The 21,927-nt window shown below is 38.7% G+C and overlaps 1 protein-coding gene and 1 pseudogene across 4 annotated transcripts in view; both read right to left on the bottom strand.

Annotated features, from left to right (window-relative positions):
• LOC309659503 (ras-related protein Rap-1b pseudogene) overlaps window positions 1-21,927 on the bottom strand; it is a 377,624-nt pseudogene that overhangs the window by 303,109 nt on the left and 52,588 nt on the right. The window lies entirely within an intron of this gene.
• Window positions 1-21,927, bottom strand: part of ACAD11 (acyl-CoA dehydrogenase family member 11) — a 103,363-nt gene that overhangs the window by 1,398 nt on the left and 80,038 nt on the right. For 2 of the 3 annotated variants that reach the window (XM_082459244.1, XM_082459243.1), the window contains 5 exons: window positions 18,857-18,928; window positions 17,804-17,958; window positions 15,935-16,108; window positions 1,766-1,882; window positions 764-873 (listed from right to left, as the gene is read on the bottom strand). In XM_082459244.1, coding sequence (XP_082315370.1) covers window positions 764-873; window positions 1,766-1,882; window positions 15,935-16,108; window positions 17,804-17,958; window positions 18,857-18,928 — 628 coding nt within the window. The remainder of the gene's footprint in view (window positions 1-763; window positions 874-1,765; window positions 1,883-15,934; window positions 16,109-17,803; window positions 17,959-18,856; window positions 18,929-21,927) is intronic. The other variant, XM_082459245.1, reaches the window with a different exon arrangement.

A 21,927-nucleotide genomic window follows, 5' to 3' on the forward strand; every position in this document is an offset into this window, starting at 1 on the left:
CAAGGACAGTCAGCCCAAGGGCTTGTGAAATGCCATTTTCAAGTCCTCATCTTGGGAGTGGAATCTTAAATGGCACAGTGCAGTGGGCTTAATCTCAGTCTTGGTTTGCTGTAGGTACTAGTATTTGCTAGAACTAGGAGATATCTTAGGTAATCCACAGGCCATGAAGAATATATAACATTTATATACTATAAATATATAGTACTATATATTTAGTTCTTTCTTATTAAAAATTGATGGGGGATAAACTGATGGGGCACCAGCCTCTTATCTCCAGTGTGAGAGAGAAGGTGGCACCATGCCTGGTGGTGATGGGCAGCGGAGAGTATTCCTTCTTGATCCCAGCAAGCACATGTGGACATGAGATGGTGGCTGGCATGCACTGCCGCAGTCTGGCCACGGCCTCCGGGTGTGGGTGGTAAAGTGTCCTAAGTGCATACCTAAGCCTTGCTCTGCTCCCTTCCTCTCCTTCCTGTTCCAGAGTGAACCCCCATGAGTTATTTACAGCACAGGAACCCTCAGTGCATCTTCTCAGTGTAAAAGTGAACATGGTTGAGTGAAATGACAATTGTAATCATAAAACTATTTATTGGTACTGAGCTCTATAGTAAAATACCTATATTGCCTCAGTTAGCCTTCAATTATGCTTTAAAGTAAGTTAGTTATCTTTATTTTCTTCATAAACAGTTAGTATCAAGCCATCTGTAGATTTTTAACTCCAAGCCCATCAAATGTAGATGGTGATTAAATGACATCTACTCACATGTTAGCCAGAGGGTATTCGTAGGAAACACCGGCACCTCCACACACTTGGATGGCCTGGTCAACAATTTTGCAGACGGCCCGAGGGGCAGCCACTTTAATCATTGCAATCTACATAAACAAGATATAAAAAGAATGTTCCTTTCTTAGACAATACACAATGTGATAAAATTTGATATAATCTGTATTTTCTTTGTGAAAAGAAACAAGGGAACTTTCCCACATACACACACCACTGAAACACGATCTTTGATGAAAGCCAACAAAGATCCACTAATGCAGCTAACGGACATATTTCAGTCAACACAGACCTTTTGGAAAGAGATATCTCTTCCAAATCACATTTTATTAACTTATTTATTACTTGCATTGTCTTGTTTCTGAAAGGATTTCAGGCAACTGATAAGTGACATTCATCACCTTAGGGATCATAAAGAGTTAAAAAGTCTTCGCTAATCAGTTTTCCCTTGGCAATTTCATTGCTTTTATAATTAAACAATCATGTTCTTATTCCAAATAAGCCAGAAACATAAGAAAGCAGGGGACGAGAGGTGTCTTCTATGAAACATTTCTAGTCGGCAGCACAGTGCTCCGCATTCTGTATCAACTTGGTCAGTCTTCGCTAGAACCCTAGGCCATAGGCAGACAGGTCAGATACTTTGCCCAAGGTCAAGAGGCTAGCAGAAAGTAACATACCGGGTACAATTCCAAGTCAGTATAAAGTTTGGTATTTACCTTCTCTACCTTCTGTTGCTGCATCTCAAGAAAGCTGAAGATATTCTGCATCCTGAAAATCATTCCCTAAAGCAGCCCAGTGAAAGGAAAACTAGCAAGGGTGATTGTATAAATGTATAAATTATACATTTATAATTTTTAAACCGAAATCACATGGAAGCTTCCGATATTCTGAGTGCCCTCAAGGCACCATGAAACCTGGAATGCCCCAAGAGTGGGACAAACTTCTTGGAGAAGGCTTGGCAGATGGTGGTCCAAGGGGCCTCACCTCCTTCTTAGCACCAGAGCTGCCCAGAGTATCAATGCTGTGGGCAGCTTTCAAGGTCAACAAGCGGATCTCCTCAATGGCAATGCGGCTTTCAGCGATCCAGTGAGCCACCACCTCCTGCAGGGGAGCAAAGGGCAGCAGAAGAAGGAGGAGATAAGCTGGTGTCAGAGGTCCACATGTAACACAGACTGGTAGTTTGGTGAAAACATCCTCTACGCCAAGGACTGTTCTCAAGCCTTACTCTATATATTTTTATTTTTATTATATATTTTTAATATATTTATTTATTTTATCTTTGGCTGCGCTGGGTCTTAGTTGCTGCATGCGGGCTTTCTCTAGTTGCAGTGAGTGGGGTCTACTCTTCGTTGTGGTGTGTGGGCTTCTCATTGTGGTGGCCTCTCTTGTTGCAGAGCACAGGCTCTAGGCATGCGGGCTTCAGTAGTTGTGGCACGCAGGCTCAGTAGTTGTGGCGCATGGGTTTAGTTGCTCCACGACATGTGGGATCTTCCCGGACCAGGGCTCAAACCTGTGTTCCCTGAATTGGCAGGCAGATTCTTAACCACTGTGCCACCGGGGAAGTCCTCTATATATTTTTAAATGGAAGAGTTAATTTGTTTGAAATAACCAGCCAGCCACATACCCATGGAATGCTGCAGGTAACATTGGCGGATTTTAGAAAAAAACTTTATTTGCTCAGAAAAATAATTTATTTTGGATATCCTGGTGTCTAAAGTCAAGATGGTCTCACTGAGCAATTGTTTTATTGCCAGGACACTCCTTACTGGCCCTTCTGAATGCTAACTGCACACTCCCATTGAAACTTGGTTAAATGTAAGGTGGTGGACCTGCTTATTGACAATCTAGATAATTCCTAAGATATTTCAGTGTTAGAATGGTCCAGCATCTTTTGTTGTGTTATTACTATTATTTATTTAGTAAACATGAACTTTTTCTTTGGTGAACAGTTCTATGAATTTTAACACATGTATATACTGGTATAACCACAAACACGATACAGAACAGTTTCATCTCCCCCAAAAAACTCCCTCATGCTGCCCCTTTTTAGCCCTACTTCTGCCCTCTAGCAACCACTGAATGGTTCTCAGTTATTATACTGTTGCCTTTTCCAGAATGTCATATAAATGGAATCATTTAGCATGTATTCTTTAGAGACCGGCTTCCTTCACTCAGCATAATTCCTTTGAATTTCATCCGAATTGTTCTGTGTATCAACTGTCCACGCCTCTTTATCACTGAGTAGTATTCCATTGTAGGGATGTACCACGATTTGTTTTTCCATTCACCTGTTGAAGGACATTTGGGTTGTTTCCAGTTTTTGGTGAATTATTAACAGAGCTTCTGTAAATATCTGTATATGGGTTTCTGTGTGAACATACCTTTTCACTTTTTAAAGCAAATACCAGGAGTGGAATTGTTAGGTCATGTGGTAAATACTTATAAGAAGCCGTCGAAGTTTTCCAGAGTGACTGTACCATTTTGCATTCCCACCAGCAGTATATGAGTTCCAGTTACTCTCCAAACCATCAGCACTCGCTATCATCTGTATTTTTAAATTTTAGCCATTTTAACAATGTGCAGAGATATCTCATGGTGGTTTTAATTTGCATTTCCCTAATTGCTGATGATATTGGTCACCTCTTGATGTGTTTATTTGCCATTTATAAATTGTTTGGTGACAAGTCTGTTCAAGTCATTTGCCCATTTTTTAATTGGGCTTAGAGAGCTGGGCTTAGTTTATTATTCAGTCATTTGTTAGATAGGCAATTTGCAAACATTTTCTCCCAGTCCATAGCTTTTTTCATTCTCTTAATAGTGACTTTCATAGTGCCAAAGTGCTCAATTTTAATGAAGTCCAATTTGTCAATTTTTTCCCTTATGTGTCATGTTTTTGGTGCATGTCTAAGAACATTTTGCCTAATACCAGGTCAGGAGACTTTTATCTTCGTGATATTTTCACCTATATATAAAAGTCAATTGACCCATGTTTTTATGAGTCTATTTCTAGACCTGCTATTCTGTTCCAAAGACCTATGTGTCTCTCCTTATACCACACTGTCTTGTCGTAGCTTACGGTAAGTCTTCAATCAGATACTGTGATTCCTCCAACTTTACTCTTCTTTTTCAAACTCTTTTATTATTTTAGTTTCTCTGCATTTCCATATAAATTCTAGGATCAACTTGTTTATATCTACAAAAATGTTCTGCTGGGATTCTGATTGGAATTACATTAAATCTATAGATCAATTTGAGAATAGCTCACATCTTTACTATGTTAGCCTTCCAATCCATGAACACAGTATTTCTCTGTATTTATTTAGTCTTCTTTTGGTTTCTTTTACACTTTTATAATTTTTAGCATGTAGAGTCTATACATGTTTTGTTAGATTTGTACCTATTTCCTTTCTTAGTCTATTGTAAATGGTATTTTAAAAATTTCAGCTTCCGATTGTTCACTGCTAGTATACAGAAATAAAATTGTTCATTGCTAGTATACAGAAATAAAATTAATTTTATGTGTTGATTCAATCCTATGACTTTGCTAAACTCACTTATTATTAGTTCTAGGAGGATTGTTTTGTTCTGTTTGGTAGATTCCTAAGGATTTTCTACACAATCATGTTGTCTGCAAAGAGGGGCAGTTTTATCTATTCTTTCCCCCAACTATGCACTTTATTTCTTTTTCTTGTCTCACCACAATGGCTAAGACTTCCTCTATGATGATAAAGAGCAGTGGTGATGGGACTTCCCTGGTGGCACAGTGGTTAAGAATACGCCTGCCAATGCAGGGGACATGGGTTCGAGCCCTGGTCCGGGAAGATCCCACATGTCACGGAGCAACTAAGCCTGTGTGCCAAAACTACTGAGCTTATGCTCTAGAGCCCATGAGCCACAACTACTGAGCCCACGTTCCACAACTACTGAAGCTTGCGCACCTAGAGCCCATGCTCTGCAACAAGAGAAGCCACCGCAATGAGAAGTCTGCGCACTGCAATGAAGAGTAGCCCCCCTCGCCCCAACTAGAGAAAGACTGCGTGCAGCAATGAAGACCCAACACAGCTAAAAATAAATAAATAAATAAAATTTTAAAAAGTGTTAAAAAAAAAAAAGAGCAGTGGTGAGAGTAAACATCCTTGTTTTGTTCCCAATCTTGGGAATGAAAACATTCAGTCTTTCATTATTAAGTACGATGTTAACTGTAGAATTTTTAGATGCTCCGTATTAGGTTAAATAAATTCCTTTCTATCTCTAGTATGCTGAGAGCTTTATCATGAATAGATGCTGAATTTTGTCAAGTGCCTTTTTCTATCAATCGATATGATCATGTGGTTTTTCTTTTCTAGGTTGTTAATATGGCACATTACAATGATTAATTTTCTTAATGATTGATATTTGAATATGCATCAGCCTTGCATTCCTGGGATAAACCTCACTTGGTTGTTCTTTTTACATATTGCTGGATTACATTTGCTAGGTTTTTGCATCTATACTGGTCTGTAGTTTGTTCTTGTCTGGTTTTGGATTAGTGTAATTCTGGTCTCATAAATGAGTTGGCAAGTGCTTTCTTCTCTTCATTTTTCTGGAAGAGATTGTGTAGAATTTGTGTTATTTCTTCTTTAACTGTTTAGCAGAATTTACCAGTGATACCATTTGGGCCTGAAGATTTCTTTTCTCAGGATATTTTAAACTGTGTATTCAGCTTCTTTAATAGTTGTAGAACCATTCAGGTTATCTATTTCACATTCAGTGAGTTTTGGTATTTTGTGGTTTTTGAGGAATTGATCCATTTCATCTAAGTTGCTAAATTTATGTGTTCTGCATACATGCCTGAGTGTGTGTTTCCCAAGCCCCAGATCTAGAGTGGAGCAGACTACCTCAGCTTCAGCACCAGTCCCTATTCTCCAGTTCAGGTTTTCCCAGAGAGCTCCACATTGTGGTCTATAGAATACTTGCACAAATTATGAAATTGGTATTTCCAAAGACTTCTATTTCCAGGAAGATGGAATAGATGTACTTTTCCCTATTCCTCCTGCAAAGTACAACTAAAATCTTGGGCATCATCCAAAGAACAAACACAAGAAGACTCTGAAAGGTAGAGAGAAGAAGCCAGACTGGCCAGGGACTTTGGGAACAGAAGAACAACATGGTAGTAAGTTCCCTCCGTTTCCTCTTTGTCTCATATATCCCAGACTTGGAGCTGAAGAAGCCAGCAACCTGGAAATACCAATGAGCACAGACAAAAATCAAACAAAAAACAGCCTCAACAAATACTGTCTTTAGCTGAAGGATTGGGAAGGGGCAGCTAGAAAGACAGAAAACTTAGAGAATAACCACTCTACCCAAGCCAATACTAAAGAAAAAAGCACTGGCCCCACTCCTACTCATGCCAGCACAGACTTCCACCCTTATGAGTGCAAGATGAGGTACCTCAACACTCCTGCCAGGGTGGTATCAGACAGATAGTGTCAAGTAAGGAGCAACACCAGGAACAAGTTCCCTCCCCTCTATGATGTCATTGGGGACCACCCGGTGATGAGAATGCACCCCTTTCCTCAGCTACCAGTGGAGGCTGAGTGGGAAGCTGGACTTCTACCTACCTCTGCCTGGCAGTAATGAGGTGGAACCCCTTCCTCTAACAGAGCAGTGTCAGAGAAACCCAGCTAAAACAGAAAGTTTAAATAAGATCCAGAATCTCATAACATAATATGAAAATGTCTAGGTTTTAATAAAAAATTATTTGTTATGCCAAAACCCAGGAAGTCTCAAAATTTATGATGATGACAACTCTGAGATGACAGAAATGTTATAATTTCTGACAAAGATTTTAAAGCAACTATGATAAAAATGCTTTAATCAGTAAATAGAAACACAACTGAAACAAATGAGAAAATAGAAAGCCTCAGCAAGGGAATTTAAGTCTTAGTAATGAAATTACTAAGAAGAAATAAAGAAGAAAAAAACGGATATTTTGTAACTGAAAAATATAACCATTTAAATAAAAAGCTCAGTGGATGGGCTCAACAGCAGAATGGAGGGGACAAAGGGACAAATCAGTGAACTGGAAGACAGGACAATAGGAATTGCCCAATCTGAACCACAGAGAGAAAATAGACCAAAAATTTTTTTTAAAGAATAGCATTAAAATAGACAAATTAATTAATTAAAATTTTTTTAAAAAGAGGATCTCAAGGAAAATTGAAAAATACACTGATGGGATTAATATAAAAATACAATACATAAAAATTTGTGGAATACAGGTAAAGCAGTGTTGAGAGGAAAATTTACAGCACTAAACACATAGATTAGAAAATAGGAAAAGTCTCACATCAATACTCCTTGCTACCGCACCAAGAACCTATAAAAAAAGAGCAAAATAAGTCTGAAGAAAGCAAAAGAAAGGATATGATAAATAGCAGAAATCAATAAAATTGAAAACAAAACAAAAAAATAGAGAAAATCAATGAAACAAAGATCTTGTTAATGTTGTCATATCAATTATTATATTGTATAATTTTATATATTAATAAGTAATATATATTATTTGAAAAGACCAGTAAAATTGACAGACCTTTAACAAGACAGACAAAGGAAAAGGAAGGCACAAATAACCAATTTCAGTAATGAAACGGAATATCACTGAAGACCCTGCAGACATCAATAGGATAACAGGAGAATATTATGAACAACTCTAAACACATAAAATTGACAGCTTAGACAAAATGGATCACTTCCTCAAAAAATACAAACCACCACAATTCATTCAATATAAAATAGATAATGTGAATAACCCTATAGCTATTAAGGAAACTGAATTGTAAATTAAAAACTAACCCCAGACCAAATCTCCAGGCCCAAATGGTTTCATTGGAGAACTCTACCAAATGTTTAAAGAAGAATTAACATAAATCTAGACAATCTGGTTTTCTTTAATTAACAATAATCTTTGACGTTCAGACTACCTGCCCTTTGTTGCAAAACTCCTATATATCCTGGCTCCCTCCTAGGAACAGTTCTCTCACGGTTACTTGAGATGCTGCCTCTCAGGCTTGAAGTCCTAAAAATTTCCACCAAATAAAACATAACTCTCAGGACTTCCCTGGTGGGCCAGTGGGTTAGACTCTGTGCTCCCAATGCAGGGGGCCCGTGATCAATCCCTGGTCGGGAAACTAGATCCTGCATGCATGCAGCAACTAAGAGTTCACATGCCACAACTAAGAAGTCTGCATACTTCAACTAAGAACCCACGTGCCACAACTAAGTCCACATGCTGCAACTAAAGATCACACATGCTGCAACTAAGACCTGGCACAGCCAAAATAAGTAAATAAATAGTAAATTTAAAAAAAACCAAAACTTTCCAAAAAAATAAAAAGAATTATACATAATGACAAAGTAGGGTTTATTCTAAGGATGCAAAGCTAGTTTAGTATTGAAAATCCATCAGTGTACTCCATCATATTAACAAGATGAAAAAAAAATCACATGGTCATACAAATTAATGCAGAAAAATCATTTGACAAAATTCAACATTCATTCATGATAAAAACTCTCAGAAAACTAATTATAGAGGGGAATTCAACTTAACAAAGAACATCTACAAAAAATCTACAGCCAACATTACACATAATGTTCTCCTAAGAAACTGGATCACTCATACACAGCTGGTGAGAATGAAAAATGGCATAGTCATTCTGGAAGACAGTTTGGTGGTTTCTTAAAAAACTAAACATGCAACTACTGTATGACCCAGCAACTGAGTTTTTAGGCATTTATACCAGAGAAATAAAGAATTAAGTTGATGCTAAAACCTATACTTGAATGTTTATAGCAGCTTTATTTGTGACAGCTCAAAACTGGAAAGAACCCAAATATCCCTCAACAGGTGAATAGTTAAACTGTGATAATCCACACCAAGGAATACTACTCAACAATAAAAAGAAGCCAGCTACTGATACATATAACCTGGATGAATCTCCAAAGAATTATGCTGAATGAAAAAAACCAACCACAAAAGTTTAAATACTGTATAATTTCTTTCCTGAAATGACAAAATTATAAAGATGAAGAACAGATTAGTGGTTGCCAGGAGTTAAGGAGGGAGGAGGGGTGAGAGTGAAATGGGTGCAGCTATAAAAGGACAACATGAGGGCTCTTTGTGGTAATGGAAATGTTATGTATCTTGACTGTATTGATGACAATATCTTGGTTCTGATAATGTGTTATAGTTTGATAAGATGTTGCAATTGGGGGAAACTGGGTCAAAGGTACAAGGTTTCTATCTGTATTATTTCTTTTTTTTTTTAATTTAATTTTATTTATTTTTTTATACAGCAGGTTCTTATTAGTCATCTATTTTATACATATCAGTGTATATATGTCAATCCCCATCACCCAATTCATCACACTCCCACCCCCAGCCCCCCGCCACTTTCATCCCCTTGGTTTCCATACATTTGTTCTCTACGTCTGTGTCTCAATTTCTGCCCTGAAAACCAGTTCATCTGTACCATTTTTCTACGTTCCACATATATGCATTAATATACGATATTTGTTTTTCTCTTTCTGACTTACTTCACTCTGTATGACAGTCTCTAAATCCATTCACGTCTCAACAAATGACCCAATTTCATTCCTTTTTATGGCTGAGTAATATTCCATTGTATACATGTACCAAATCTTCTTTATCCATTTGTCTGTCGATGGGCATTTAGGTTGTTTCCATGACCTGGCTATTGTAAATAGTGCTGCAATGAACATTGGGGTGTATGTGTCTTTTTGAATCATGGTTTTCTCTGGGTATATGCCCAGTAGAAGGATTGCTGGATCATATGGAAATTCTATTTTTAGTTTTTTAAAGAACCTCCATACTGTTCTCCATAGTGGCTGTATCAATTTACATTCCCACCAACAGGGCCAGAGGGTTCCCTTTTCTCCACACCCTCTCCAGCATTTGCTGTTTGTAGATTTTCTGATGACGCCCATTCTAGCTGGTGTGAGGTGATACCTAGTTGTAGTTCTGATATACATTTCTCTAATAATTAGTGATGTTGAGAAGCTTTTCATGTGCTTCTTGGCCATCTGTATGTCTTCTTTGGAGAAAGGTCTATTTCTCTCTTCTGCCCATTTTTGGATAGGGTTGTTTGTTTTTTTGATACTGAGTTGCATGAGCTGCTTCTAAAATTGGAGGTTAATCCTTTGTCAGTTGCTTCATTTCCAAATATTTTCTCCCATTCTGAGGGTTGTCTTTTCGTCTTGTTTATGATTTCCTTTACTGTGCAAAAGATTTTAAGTTTCATTAGGTCCCATTTCTTTATTTTTGCTTTTATTTCCATTTCGCTAGGAGGTGGGTCAAAAAGGATCTTGCTGTGATTTATGTCATAGTGTTCTGCCTATGTTTTCCTCTAAGAGTTTTATAGTGTCTGGCCTTATATTTAGGTCTTTAATCCATTTTGAGTTTATTTTTGTGTGTGGTGTTAGGGAGTGTCCTAATTTCATTCTTTTACCTGTAGCTGTCCAGTTTTCCCAGCACCACTTATTGAAGAGGCTGTCTTTTCTCCATTGAATATTCTTGCTTCATTTATCAAAAATAAGGTGACCATATGTGCATGGGTTTATCTCTGGGCTTTGGATCCTGTTCCATTGATCTATATTTCTGTTTTTGTGCCAGTACCATACTGTCTTGATTACTGTAGCTTTGTGGTATAATCTGAAGTCAGGGAGCCTGATTCCTCCAGCTCCATTTTTCTTTCTCAAGATTGCTTTGGCTATTTGGGGTCTTTTGTGTTTCCATACAAATTGTGAAATTTTTTGCTCTAGTTCTGTGAAAAATGCCAGTGGTAATTTGATAGGGATTGCATTGAATCTGTAGATTGCTTTGGGTAGTAGAGTCATTTTCACAATGCTAATTCTTCTAATCCAAGAACATGGTATATCTCTCCATCTATTTGTATCATCTTTAATTTCTTTCATCAGGGTCTTATATTTTCCTGCATACAGGTCTTTTGTTTCCTAGGTAGGTTTATTCCTAGGTATTTTATTGTTTTTGTTGCAATGGTAAATGGGAGTGTTTCCTTAATTTCACTTTCAGATTTTTCATCATTAGTGCATAGGAATGCAAGAGATTTCTGTGCATTAATTTTGTATCCTGCTACTTTACCAAATTCATTGAATAGCTCTAGTAGTTTTCTGGTAGCATCTTTAGGATTCTCTATGTATAGTACCATGTCATCTGCAAACAGTGACAGCGTTAGTTCTTCTTTTCTGATTTGGATTCCTTTTATTTCTTTTTCTTCTCTGATTGCTGTGGCTAAAACTTCCAAAACAATGTTGAATAATAGTGGTGGGAGTGGGCAACCTTGTCTTGTTCCTGATCTTAGTGGAAATGGTTTCAGTTTTTCACCATTGAGGACGATGTTGGCTGTGGGTTTGTTATATATGGCCTTTATTAGGTTCAGGTAAGTTGTCTCTATGCCTACTTCCTTGAGGGTTTTTATCATAAATGGGTATTGAATTTTGTCAAAAGCTTTTTCTGCATCTATTGAGATGATCATATGGTTTTTCTTCTTCAGTTTGTTAATATGGTGTATCACATTGATTGATTTGCATATATTGAAGAATCCTTGCATTCCTGAGATAAACCCCACTTGATCATGGTGTATGATCCTTTTAATGTGCTGTTGGATTCTGTTTGCTAGTATTTTGTTGAGGATTTTTGCATCTATGTTCATCAGTGATATTGGCCTGTAGTTTTCTTTCTTTGTGACATCTTTGTCTGGTTTTGGTATCAGGGTGATGGTGACCTCGTAGAAGGAGTTTGGGAGTGTTCCTCCCTCTGTTATAATTTGGAAGAGTTTGAGAAGGATAGGTGTTAGCTCTTCTCTAAATGTTTGATAGAATTCGCCTGTGAAGCCATCTGGTCCTGGGCTTTTGTTTGTTGGAAGATTTTTCATCACAGTTTCAATTTCAGTGCTTGTGATTGGTCTGTTTATATTTTCTATTTCTTCCTCGTTCAGTCTCAGAAGGTTGTGCTTTTCTAAGAATTTTTCCATTTCTTCCAGGTTGTCCATTTTTTGGCATAGATTTGCTTGTAGTAATCAATTATGATCCTTTGCAGTGTCTCTGCGGTGTCAGTAGTTACTTCTCCTTTTTCATTTCTAATTCTATTGATTTGAGTCCTCTCCCTCTTTTTCTTGATGAATCTGGCTAATGGTTTATCAATTTTGTTTATCTTCTCAAAGAACCAGCTTTTAGTTTTATTGATCTTTGCTATTGTTTCCTTCATTTCTTTTTCATTTATTTCTGATCTGATCTTTATGATTTCTTTCCTCCTCCTAACTTTGGGGTTTTTTGTTCTTCTTTCTCTAATTGCTTTAGGTGTAAGGTTAGGCTGTTTATTTGAGATGTTTCTTGTTTCTTAAGGTAGGATTGTATTGCTATAAACTTCCCTCTTAGAAATGCTTGTGCTGCATCGTATAGGTTTTGGGTCATCTGTTTTCATTTTCATTTGTTTCTAGGTATTTTTTGATTTCCTTTCTGATTGTTTCAGTTATGTCTTGGTTATTAAGTAGTGTATTGTTTAGCCTCCATGTGTTTGTATTTTTTACAGCTTTTTTCCTGTAATTGATATCTAGTCTCATAGCATTGTAGTAGGAAAAGACACTTGATACGATTTCAATTTTCTTAAATTTACTGTGGCTTGATTTGTGACACAAGATATGATCCTTCCTGGAGAATATTCCATGAGAACCTGAGAAGAAAGTGTATTCTGTTGTTTTTGGATGGAATGTCCTATAAATATCAATTAAGTCCATCTTGTTTAATGTATCATTTAAAGTTTGTGTTTCCTTATTTACTTTCATTTTGGATGATCTGTCCATTGGTGAAAGTGGGGTGTTAAAGTCCCCTACTATGATTGTGTTACTGTCGATTTCCCCTTTTATGGCTGTTAGTATTTGCCTTATGTATTGAGGTGCTCCTATGTTGGGTGCATAAATATTTACAATTGTTATACCTTCTTCTTGGATTGATCCCTTGATCATTATATAGTGTCCTTCTTTGTCTCTTGTAATAGTCTTTATTTTAAAGTCCATTTTGTCTGATATGAGAATTGCTACTCCAGCTTTCTGTTGATTTTCATTTGCATGGAATATCTTTTTCTATCCCCTCACTTTCAGTCTGTATGTGTCCCTAGGTCTGAAGTGGGTCTCTTGTAGACAGCATATATATGGGTTTTGTTTTTGTATCCTTTCAGCCAGTGTAGGTCTTCTGGTTGGAGTATTTAATCCATTTACATTTAAGGTAATTATCTATATGTATGTTCGTATTACAATTTTCTTAATTGTTTTGGGTTTGTTATTGTAGGTCCTTTCCTTCTCTTGTGTTTCCTTTGTAGAGAAGTTCCTTTAGCATTTGTTGTAAAGCTGGTTTGGTGGTGCTGAATTCTGTTAGCTTTTGCTTGTCAGTAAAAGTTTTAGTTTCTCTGTTGAATCTGAATGTGATCCTTGCTGGGTAGAGTAATCTTGGTTGTAGGTTTTTCTCCTTCATCACTTTAAATATGTACTGCCACTCCCTTCTGGCTTGCAGAGTTTCTGCTGAAAGATCAGCTGTTAACCTTATGGGGATTCCCATTTATGTTATTTGTTGTTTTTCCCTTGCTGCTTTTAATACTTTTTCTTTGTATTTAATATTTGATAGTTTTGTTAATATGTGTCTTGGCGTGTTTCTCCTTGGATTTATCCTGTATGGGACTCTCTGCCTTTCCTGGATTTGATTAACTATTTCCTTTCCCATATTAGGGAAGTTTTCAACTATAATCTCTTCAAATATTTTCTCAGTCCCTTTCTTTTTCCCTTCTTCTTCTGTGACCCCTATAATTCAAATGTTGGTGCATTTAATGTTGTCCCAGAGGTCTCTGAGACTGTCCTCAATTCTTTTCATTCTTTTTTCTTTATTCTGCTCTGCAGTAGTTATTTCCACTATATTATCTTCCAGGTCACTTATCCGTTCTTCTGCCTCAGTTAATCTGCTCTTGATTCCTTCTAGAGAATTTTAAATTTCATTTATTGTGTTGTGCATCATGGTTTGTTTGCTCTTTAGTTCTTCTAGTTCCTTGTTAAATGTTTCTTGTATTTTCTCCATTCCATTTCCTAGATTTTGGATCATCTTTACTATCATTATTCTGAATTCTTTTTCAGGTGGACTGCCTATTTCCTCTTCATTTGTTTGGTCTGGTGGGTTTTTACCTTGCTCCTTCATCTGCTGTGTATTTCTCTGTCTTCTCATTTTGCTTATCTTACTGTGTTTGGGGTCTCCTTTTTACAGGCTGCAGGTTTGTAGTTCCTGTTGTTTTTGCTGTCTGCCCCCAGTGGCCAAGATTGGTTCAGTGGGTTGTGTCAGCCTCCTGGTGGAGGGGACTATTGCCTGTGTTCTGGTGGATGAGGGTGGATCTTGTCTTTCTGGTGGGCAGGTCTGCCTCTGGTGGTGTGTTTTGGGGTGTCTGTGACCTTATCATGATTTTAGGCAGCCTCTCTGCTAATGGGTGGGGTTGTGTTCCTGTCTTGCTAGTTGTTTGGCATAGGGTGTCCAACAATGTAGCTTGCTGGTCGTTGAGTGGAGCTGGGTCTTGGCATCGAGATGGAGATCTCTGGGAGATTTTCACCATTTGATATTACGTGGAGCTGGGAGGTCTCCGGTGGACCAATGTCCTGAACTTGGCTCTCCCACCTCAGAGGCACAGGCCTGATGCCCGGCTGGAGCACCAAGACCCTGTCATCCACATGGCTCAGAATTAAAGGGAGAAAAAAGGAAAGAAAGAAAGAAAAATAAATAAATAAATAAAATAAAATTAATAAAATAAAAAATAATTATGGAAAAAAAAATTTAAGTACTAAAAAAAAAAGAAAGAAGAGAGCAACTAAACCAAAAAACAAATCCACCAATGATAAGTGCTAAAAACTATACCAAAAAAAAAAACAAAAACAAAAGAAAACGGAGAGACAGAACCCTAGGACAAATGGTAAAAGCAAAGCTATACAGACAAAATCACACACAGAAACATATACATACACACTCCCAAAAAGAGAAAATGGAAAAAATATATATATCATTGCTCCCAAAGTCCACCACCTCAATTTTGGGATGATTTGTTGTCCATTCAGGTATTCCACAGATGTAGGGTACGTCAAGTTGTTTGTGGAGCTTTAATCCGCTGCTTTTCAGGCTGCTGGGAGAAATTTCCCTTTCTCTTCTTTGTTCGCACAGCTCCTGGGGTTTAGCTTTGGATTTGGCCCCGCCTCTGTGTGTAGGTCGCCTGAGGGCATCTGTTCTTCTCTCAGACAGGATGGGGTTAAAGGCGCAGCTGATTAGGGGGCTGTGGCTCACTCAGGCTGGGGGGAGGGAGGGGTACGGAATGCAGGGTGAGCCTGTGGCGGCAGAGGCTGGCATGACGTTTCAACAGCCTGAGGTGCGCCGTGTGTTCTCCTGGGGAAGTTGTCCCTGGATCACGGGACCCTGGCAGTGGCGGGCTGCACAGGTTTCCAGGAGGGGAGGTGTGGATAGTGACCTGTGCTTGCACACGGGCTTCTTGGTGGCTGCAGCAGCAGCCTTAGCGTCTCATGCCCATTCCTGGTGTCTGTGCTGATGCACCCGTTTCTGGAGCTCATTTAGTCGGCACTCTGAATCCCCTCTCCTCGTGCACCACGAAACAAAGAGGCAAGAATAAGTCTCTTGCCTCTTCGGCAGCTCCAGACTTTTTCCTGGACTCCCTCCTGGCTAGCTGTGGCGCACTAGCTCCTTCAGGCTGTGTTCACGCAGCCAGCCCCAGTCCTCTCCCTGGGATCTGACCTCTGAAGCCCGAGCCTCAGCTCCCAGCCCCCACCTGCCCCGGCTGGTGAGCAGAGAAGCCTCTAGGGCTGATGAGTGCTGGTCGGCACTGATCCTCCGTGCGGGAATCTCTCCGCTTTGCCCTCTGCACCCCTGTTGCTGCGCTATCCTCTGTGGCTCTGAAGTTTCCCCCTCTGACACCTGCAGTCTCCGCCCTTGAAAGGGCTTCCTAGTGTGTGGAAACCTTTCCTCCTTCACAGCTGCCTCCCACTGGTGCAGGTCCCATCCCTATTCTTTTGTCTTTGTTTTTTCTTTTTTCTTTTGCCCTACCCAGGTACGTGGGGAGTTTTTGGCCTTTTGGGAGGTCTGAGGTCTTCTGCCAGCATTTAGTAGGTGTTCTGTAGGGGTTGGTCCACATGTAGATGTATTTCTGATGTATTTGTGGGGAGGAAGGTGATCTCCATGTCTTACTCTTCTGCCATCTTGAAGCTCCTCCCAGGCAATCTTGGAAAGAGAAAAGTGTAAGAAGTGACAGTTGATGCCGTGAGCAACTCTTTAGCTCCTACTCCATCAGCATTGTGGAGTTGTATCCGTGGCCTCAAACATTCACATCTTCTTACCTTTTCCAACAGTGCCCATCTAACAGCTGAACCCTTGCCCTCAATGTTAACTAAAGGGGTTCTTCCACAAATTATTCCTAGGTATGTGCCATAAAGCAGGCTGTTATTTTTCCATAAGAACAATGTTACAACTAAATCATAGATATGCTGAATAATATCTCAAAAAAAAGCAAACATGGCCTATAGGAATTCAAGTTAAAAAATATACTGCAAAATTTTTATGATTGTCACAAATGCACTTTACAAGGGGTTGTAAAGTACATTTGTGACAATCTTATAAAATGTACCAAAATACACATGTCCAGCAAACATGTCTAGCGAGGTTCTTTAGAATACAATTTTATCACTACAAGTGTGACCTAACACTACATGTTAGCAATCATAAGTATTAAATATTTAATAATAATTTTTCTTGCCTCCTTAAAATTTAGAAGGGCTTTTGGGGAGATGATTTGGATATCTCATTTCTCTTAAAATTTTTCTATTTCAGCTTAAAAGCTCCCTTCAACATTTCTTGTAAGCAAGGAAGTCTGAAATGATAGCGTCTTTTCCTCTTTTTTTTTTTTTTAATAAATTTATTTATTTATTTATTTATTTTTGGCTGCATTGGGTCTTCGTTGCTGTGTGCAGGTTTTTCTCTAGTTGCGGCGAGTGGGGCTACTCTTCATTGTAGCACACAGGCTTCTCATTGCAGTGGCTTTTCTTGTTTTAGAGCACAGGCTCTAGGTGCACGGGCTTCAGTAGTTGTGGCTCACAGGCTCAGTAGTTGTGGCTCGTGGGCTCTAGAGCACAGGCTCAGTAGTTGTGGCGCACGGGCTTAGTTGCTCCATGGCGTGTGGGATCTTCCTGGACCAGGGTTCGAACCTGTGTCCCCTGCATTGGCATGCAGATTCTTAACCACTGCCCTACCAGGGAAGTACTGTCTCTTTTTCTCTTGATAAATATTCTCTAATTTGGATTATAGTGCCTGGATGTAAGGATGTAACTATATTGTTTACTGTACTTTGTAAACAACAGACTCAGTAGTGCATAATTTAGAGATGAGAATTCAAAATATCATGAACATCCCACCAAATGTTGATCCCATTTCTACTTGCATTTCTCCATTGACAGGAAGCTCACTTCTTTTTTAAAGCAGTCCATTCCATTTTTATATCTCTCTTATTTCACTGAGTTTTAGGCTATTTTCCTATATCTCTCCACTTATCTGTCCTAATTCCTTCCAGAAAGCCAAAGGACAAGGCTTCCTTCCTCCTTACAACAGCCTTCTCATGTCCACAGAGAGGGCTACTGTACGAGGTTCTCTAGAGAACGAGAGTCTGGGAAAGTTGAAGGAATTGTCCACACTCTGTGTGCTGAGGTGTTGCAGCACTTAAAGAGTTATTTAATCTTTCACAAAGATAACTACCTCTGGTGGTCAGACTATATTTAAATTCAGACATAAATATGTTTTGTGGAAAACATATTTTCTCCTTGTTTATGCAGAGGAAATCTCTTGCTGATCAAGTAATGCTGTTTTGGTTCAAGGATAGTGTAGTGCATTGGGCTACAATAAATTCAAATCAGTAATTATCCTTACATGTGAATACAGTTTCTTCTTAAAGGCCACCCTTTGTTTTGCCCGTTCACACATGATCTGTAAAGCACGTTCAGCCAAACCTATTGTTCTCATACAGTGGTGGATTCTGCCAGGTCCAAGGCGGCCTTGGGCAATTTCAAATCCCCTACCTTCACCTGTGAGAAAGAAAGGATAACATGACCACAGCCTATTTCTTTTGTTATTTACACAAATCCTGAGAAACTAATGAGCTGCCCTCAATAAAAATGGCATTCCGGTAGGAAAAAAGTCAGTTCTGTAAAAAGGTTCACTATACCTTTATGGAACTTTGATTTCTATGTATTTTAAACCACCATCAACAAAAACGTGGATCAAATTTAAGAACTGTCTTTTGAGTACCTACTCTGCATAAGTTGTTTTGTTAGTGCTGCAATGGTTACAATGGTAGATAAGACACAGACCCGAGTTTAGAACCTAGAAGAGGGGCAAGGATGCTAGGGATAAGGGATATGGAGAGGGACAAGAAAGGCAAAGGAGGGAGATGCTGTCTGTTCATCATGGTAATCTTAGGGCCTGGCAGGATCAGGGGCTTGTTGAGTGGATGAGATGAGGAACACAAGAACCTTCCTGAAAGAGGTGGCATCAGAGGTGTTCCCTGAAGGTTGAGTAGGATTCCAACAAGCAAGAGGATGGAGTCATTCCAGGCATACAGTGTTCAAAGTTATTTATGCTTCTAATGTGTATATGACTTGAATTCAGAAAGTAGTGAGGTTTTAGTAAAACAAGTAGAGGTTTGAAGATCATGTTTCAGGAAAAAGTGTGTTGCTCTGATTTGTATAATTTTTGTATTTAGCTGTGTTTTCAACTGATGTGATACCACATCAAATACTTAAATAAAACCTTATTATTCCATGTAAGAAAAATCCACCAAAGGAAAAAATTTTCCTTTATAAATGGAGTAAATAAGAGGGGAAAGTATCTAAATTATGGTATACTTCGTATCTTTTCCAGATTTAGCCCTGAAATTATTTTAAAACAAAATAATAGAGAGCCATTTTTCCAAACTTATCTCACCTAGTATTAAATTGGTGGCAGGAACTCGCACTTGATTAAAATGGATCTCAAAATGTCCTCCATGGAAATTATCTATAAAATAGAGAATAAAATTTTAAAAAGCAAAATGAATTGACCAAAAAACAGTCACAGATAATTAATCTACTGAAATATAATTACTCAGAGATAGTGGAATTTAAAGGCCTCATATGTCATACACTCCTAGGTAGACCAGAGCCCTGAACCCCCAGCACTGTGTAGCCCAGAAAACGTATCAACTGTTTTAGAAATTTTAAGAGATTTTAGATATCATTTCATCAAGAGGTTTCTGAGCTCATTCTCTGAAGTTGTAGAGCTATGAAAAAGGAAGACGGCTCCACAGCTCTGATCAGACTATTTTATTATTGTTTTATTATTGCTTCTTCTTTGAAATTTTTTATATACGGGCTTCCAAAGAAAATTTTGCTTGGAAAAAAAAAGTTCCAATTGTTCAAAAATTGAAAGTGAATAATGTAATTCAAATTTCTGATTTGACCATTGTGGAAACCAATGCCTGATGATGTGAAGAACCTGCTTGAAGGGACAGAGCAGGTTCAGCATTAGAGACAAAGCTGAGTCTGGGTCTTCAGGTATGTTTGCTCCCAGTCTAGGCTTGTTCACTGTGTGTTTGCCTCTTGAAAATGCTGGCATGTGACTGAGATTGGAAACACATTCACATTTTGTCTTTACATCACCCCTCCTCTCTGCCAAATTCTGCAGATAATCTCATGCTAACTCCACACCCTTTCCCAGTCAGAATAGACATTAATAATCAACTATGTCCACACTGTTTCTTTTGGCCTTGGCACAGGGAGTTGGAGAGGTGCTGGTGAAATTGTCATACTGAAATTTCAAACATAGGCTCTACAATGGAGGGTACTTGTAGAGAACCAACATTATAAACTCATTTTGGTGGTCTTTCAGGCTGTTGCTCTGCAACCCAACAACTTCCCATACACAGTTTGCTCCAGTGAGCTTGTTCATCCCCATCTTGCCAACACACTTTTCTTTTCTTTATAATTCAATCCTTTTTTCTTAAAGTTAATTTTTATTGGAGTATAGTTGCTTTACAATGTTGTATTAGTTTCTGCTGTACAGCAAAATTAGTCAGCTACACATATCTCCTCTTTTTTGGATTTCCTTGCCACTTAGGTTACCACGTACATTAAGCAGATTTCCCTGGGCTATACAATATGTTCTCATTTGTTGTCTATTTTATACATAGTATCAATAGTGTATATGTGTCAATCCCAATCTCCCAATTCCTCCCCCCTCCCCCCTCCCTTGGTATCCATACATTTGTTCTCTATGTCTGTGTCTCCATTTCTGCTTTGCATATAAGATCATCTATACCATTTTTCTAGATTCCACATATATGCATTAATATACAATATTTGCTTTTCTGACTTACTTCACTCTGTATGACACTCTCTAGGTCCATCCACATCTCTACAAATGACCCAATTTCATTCCTTTTAATGGCCGAGTAATATTCCATTGTATATATGTACCATATCTTTTTTATCCATTCATCTGTCGATGGACATTTAGCTTGCTTCCATGTCCTGGCTATTGTAAATAGTGCTGCAATGAACACTGGGGTGCATGTGCCTTTTTGAATTATGGTTTTCTCATAGTATATGCCCAGGAGTGGGATTGCCGTGTCATATGGTAGTTATAGTTTTAGTTTTTTAAGCAACCTCCATACTGTTCTCCTTAGTGGCTGTATCAATTTACATTCCCACCAACAGTGCAGGAGGGGTTCCCTTTGCTCCACACCCTCTCCAGCATTTACTGTTTGTAGATATTTTGATGGTGGCCACTCTGACCAGTGTGAGGTGATACCTCATTGTAGTTTTGATTTGCATTTCTCTAATAATCAGTGTTGTTGAGCATCTTTTCATGTTTGTCAACACACTTAACCTGTGGGTGCATTCTCCAGCTGCAGCCTACAGAAAATGATGATGTCAAATGTTCCATAAAACTGCAAGTCTTATATCCACTACTTGAATATTTTCATTAGCCACTTTCAACAATAAACAGAAAGCCAGGGTCACCACAAAACCTGAAGTTCAGTAAACTTTTTCATAACATTTATCACCGGCTGACAGCTATATAACTTCTTATTTACATGTTTGTATTTACTCTCTGTCTCCTTCCCCCAGCATGTAAGCTCCACAAGGGCAGAGATCTTGGTCTACTGTGTTCACTAATGCATTCTAAGTACCTGGAATGGTGCTCAGCACTCAACAAATACTTGTTGAATGAGCAACCTGATTGGCAAGGAAACAGTGAACATGAGCCTGAGCAAAAGTATCCTTGCTTCTTAGAAATTCCACCCAAGGACAGAAGGAAGGAAAAGTTTTGCATTCAAATCAGTCAAAACCCATTGCTTATTAATAGCTCTTGAGGTTGATTGACTAAGAAAGCTAAACTTGAAAACAAAAATGAATGTTACTGTGGGTTACCTAGATTTAATTTCCAGGTGTATTTCATTAATCTATTCTCCTGGATGATGAAGAGAAGGCTGGCAGACAGAGTCGTTATTCCTTGAATACCAGTCTGCCCTTTCCCAAAAGCAGACAAAACATGGTAGAATGCTGCACCACCTCTCTTTTTATCTGTTCTGTTCTGAACTCCACTCGTATTTTTATTAAACGTCAAAAGATTTCTAAGAACCCATCTTGTGCATTAAAATGCTATCTAGGGACTTCCCTGCTGGTCCAGTGGTTAAGAATCCACCTTCCAATGCAGGGGACGTGGGTTTGATCTCTGGTCAGGGAACTAAGATCCCACATGCTGTGGGGCAACTAAGCCCACGTGCCGCAACTACTAAGCCCACGCTTTCTAGGGCCTGCGTACCACGACTAGAGAGCCTGCCCGCTGCAACGAAAGATCCCACATGCCGCAATGAAGATCCTGTGTGCCACAACTAAGACCTGATGCAGTCAAATAAATAAATAAATATTTTTTTAAAAAAAGCTGTCTAGTCCCTTCAGTGTTACTGCATATTCTAGTCTTCCTGCTTGCAAATACACGGACAGGTTGATTGA

Source organism: Balaenoptera physalus, assembly GCF_965194825.1.
Source record: "Balaenoptera physalus genome assembly, chromosome: 4".
Lineage (NCBI taxonomy): Eukaryota > Metazoa > Chordata > Mammalia > Artiodactyla > Balaenopteridae > Balaenoptera > Balaenoptera physalus.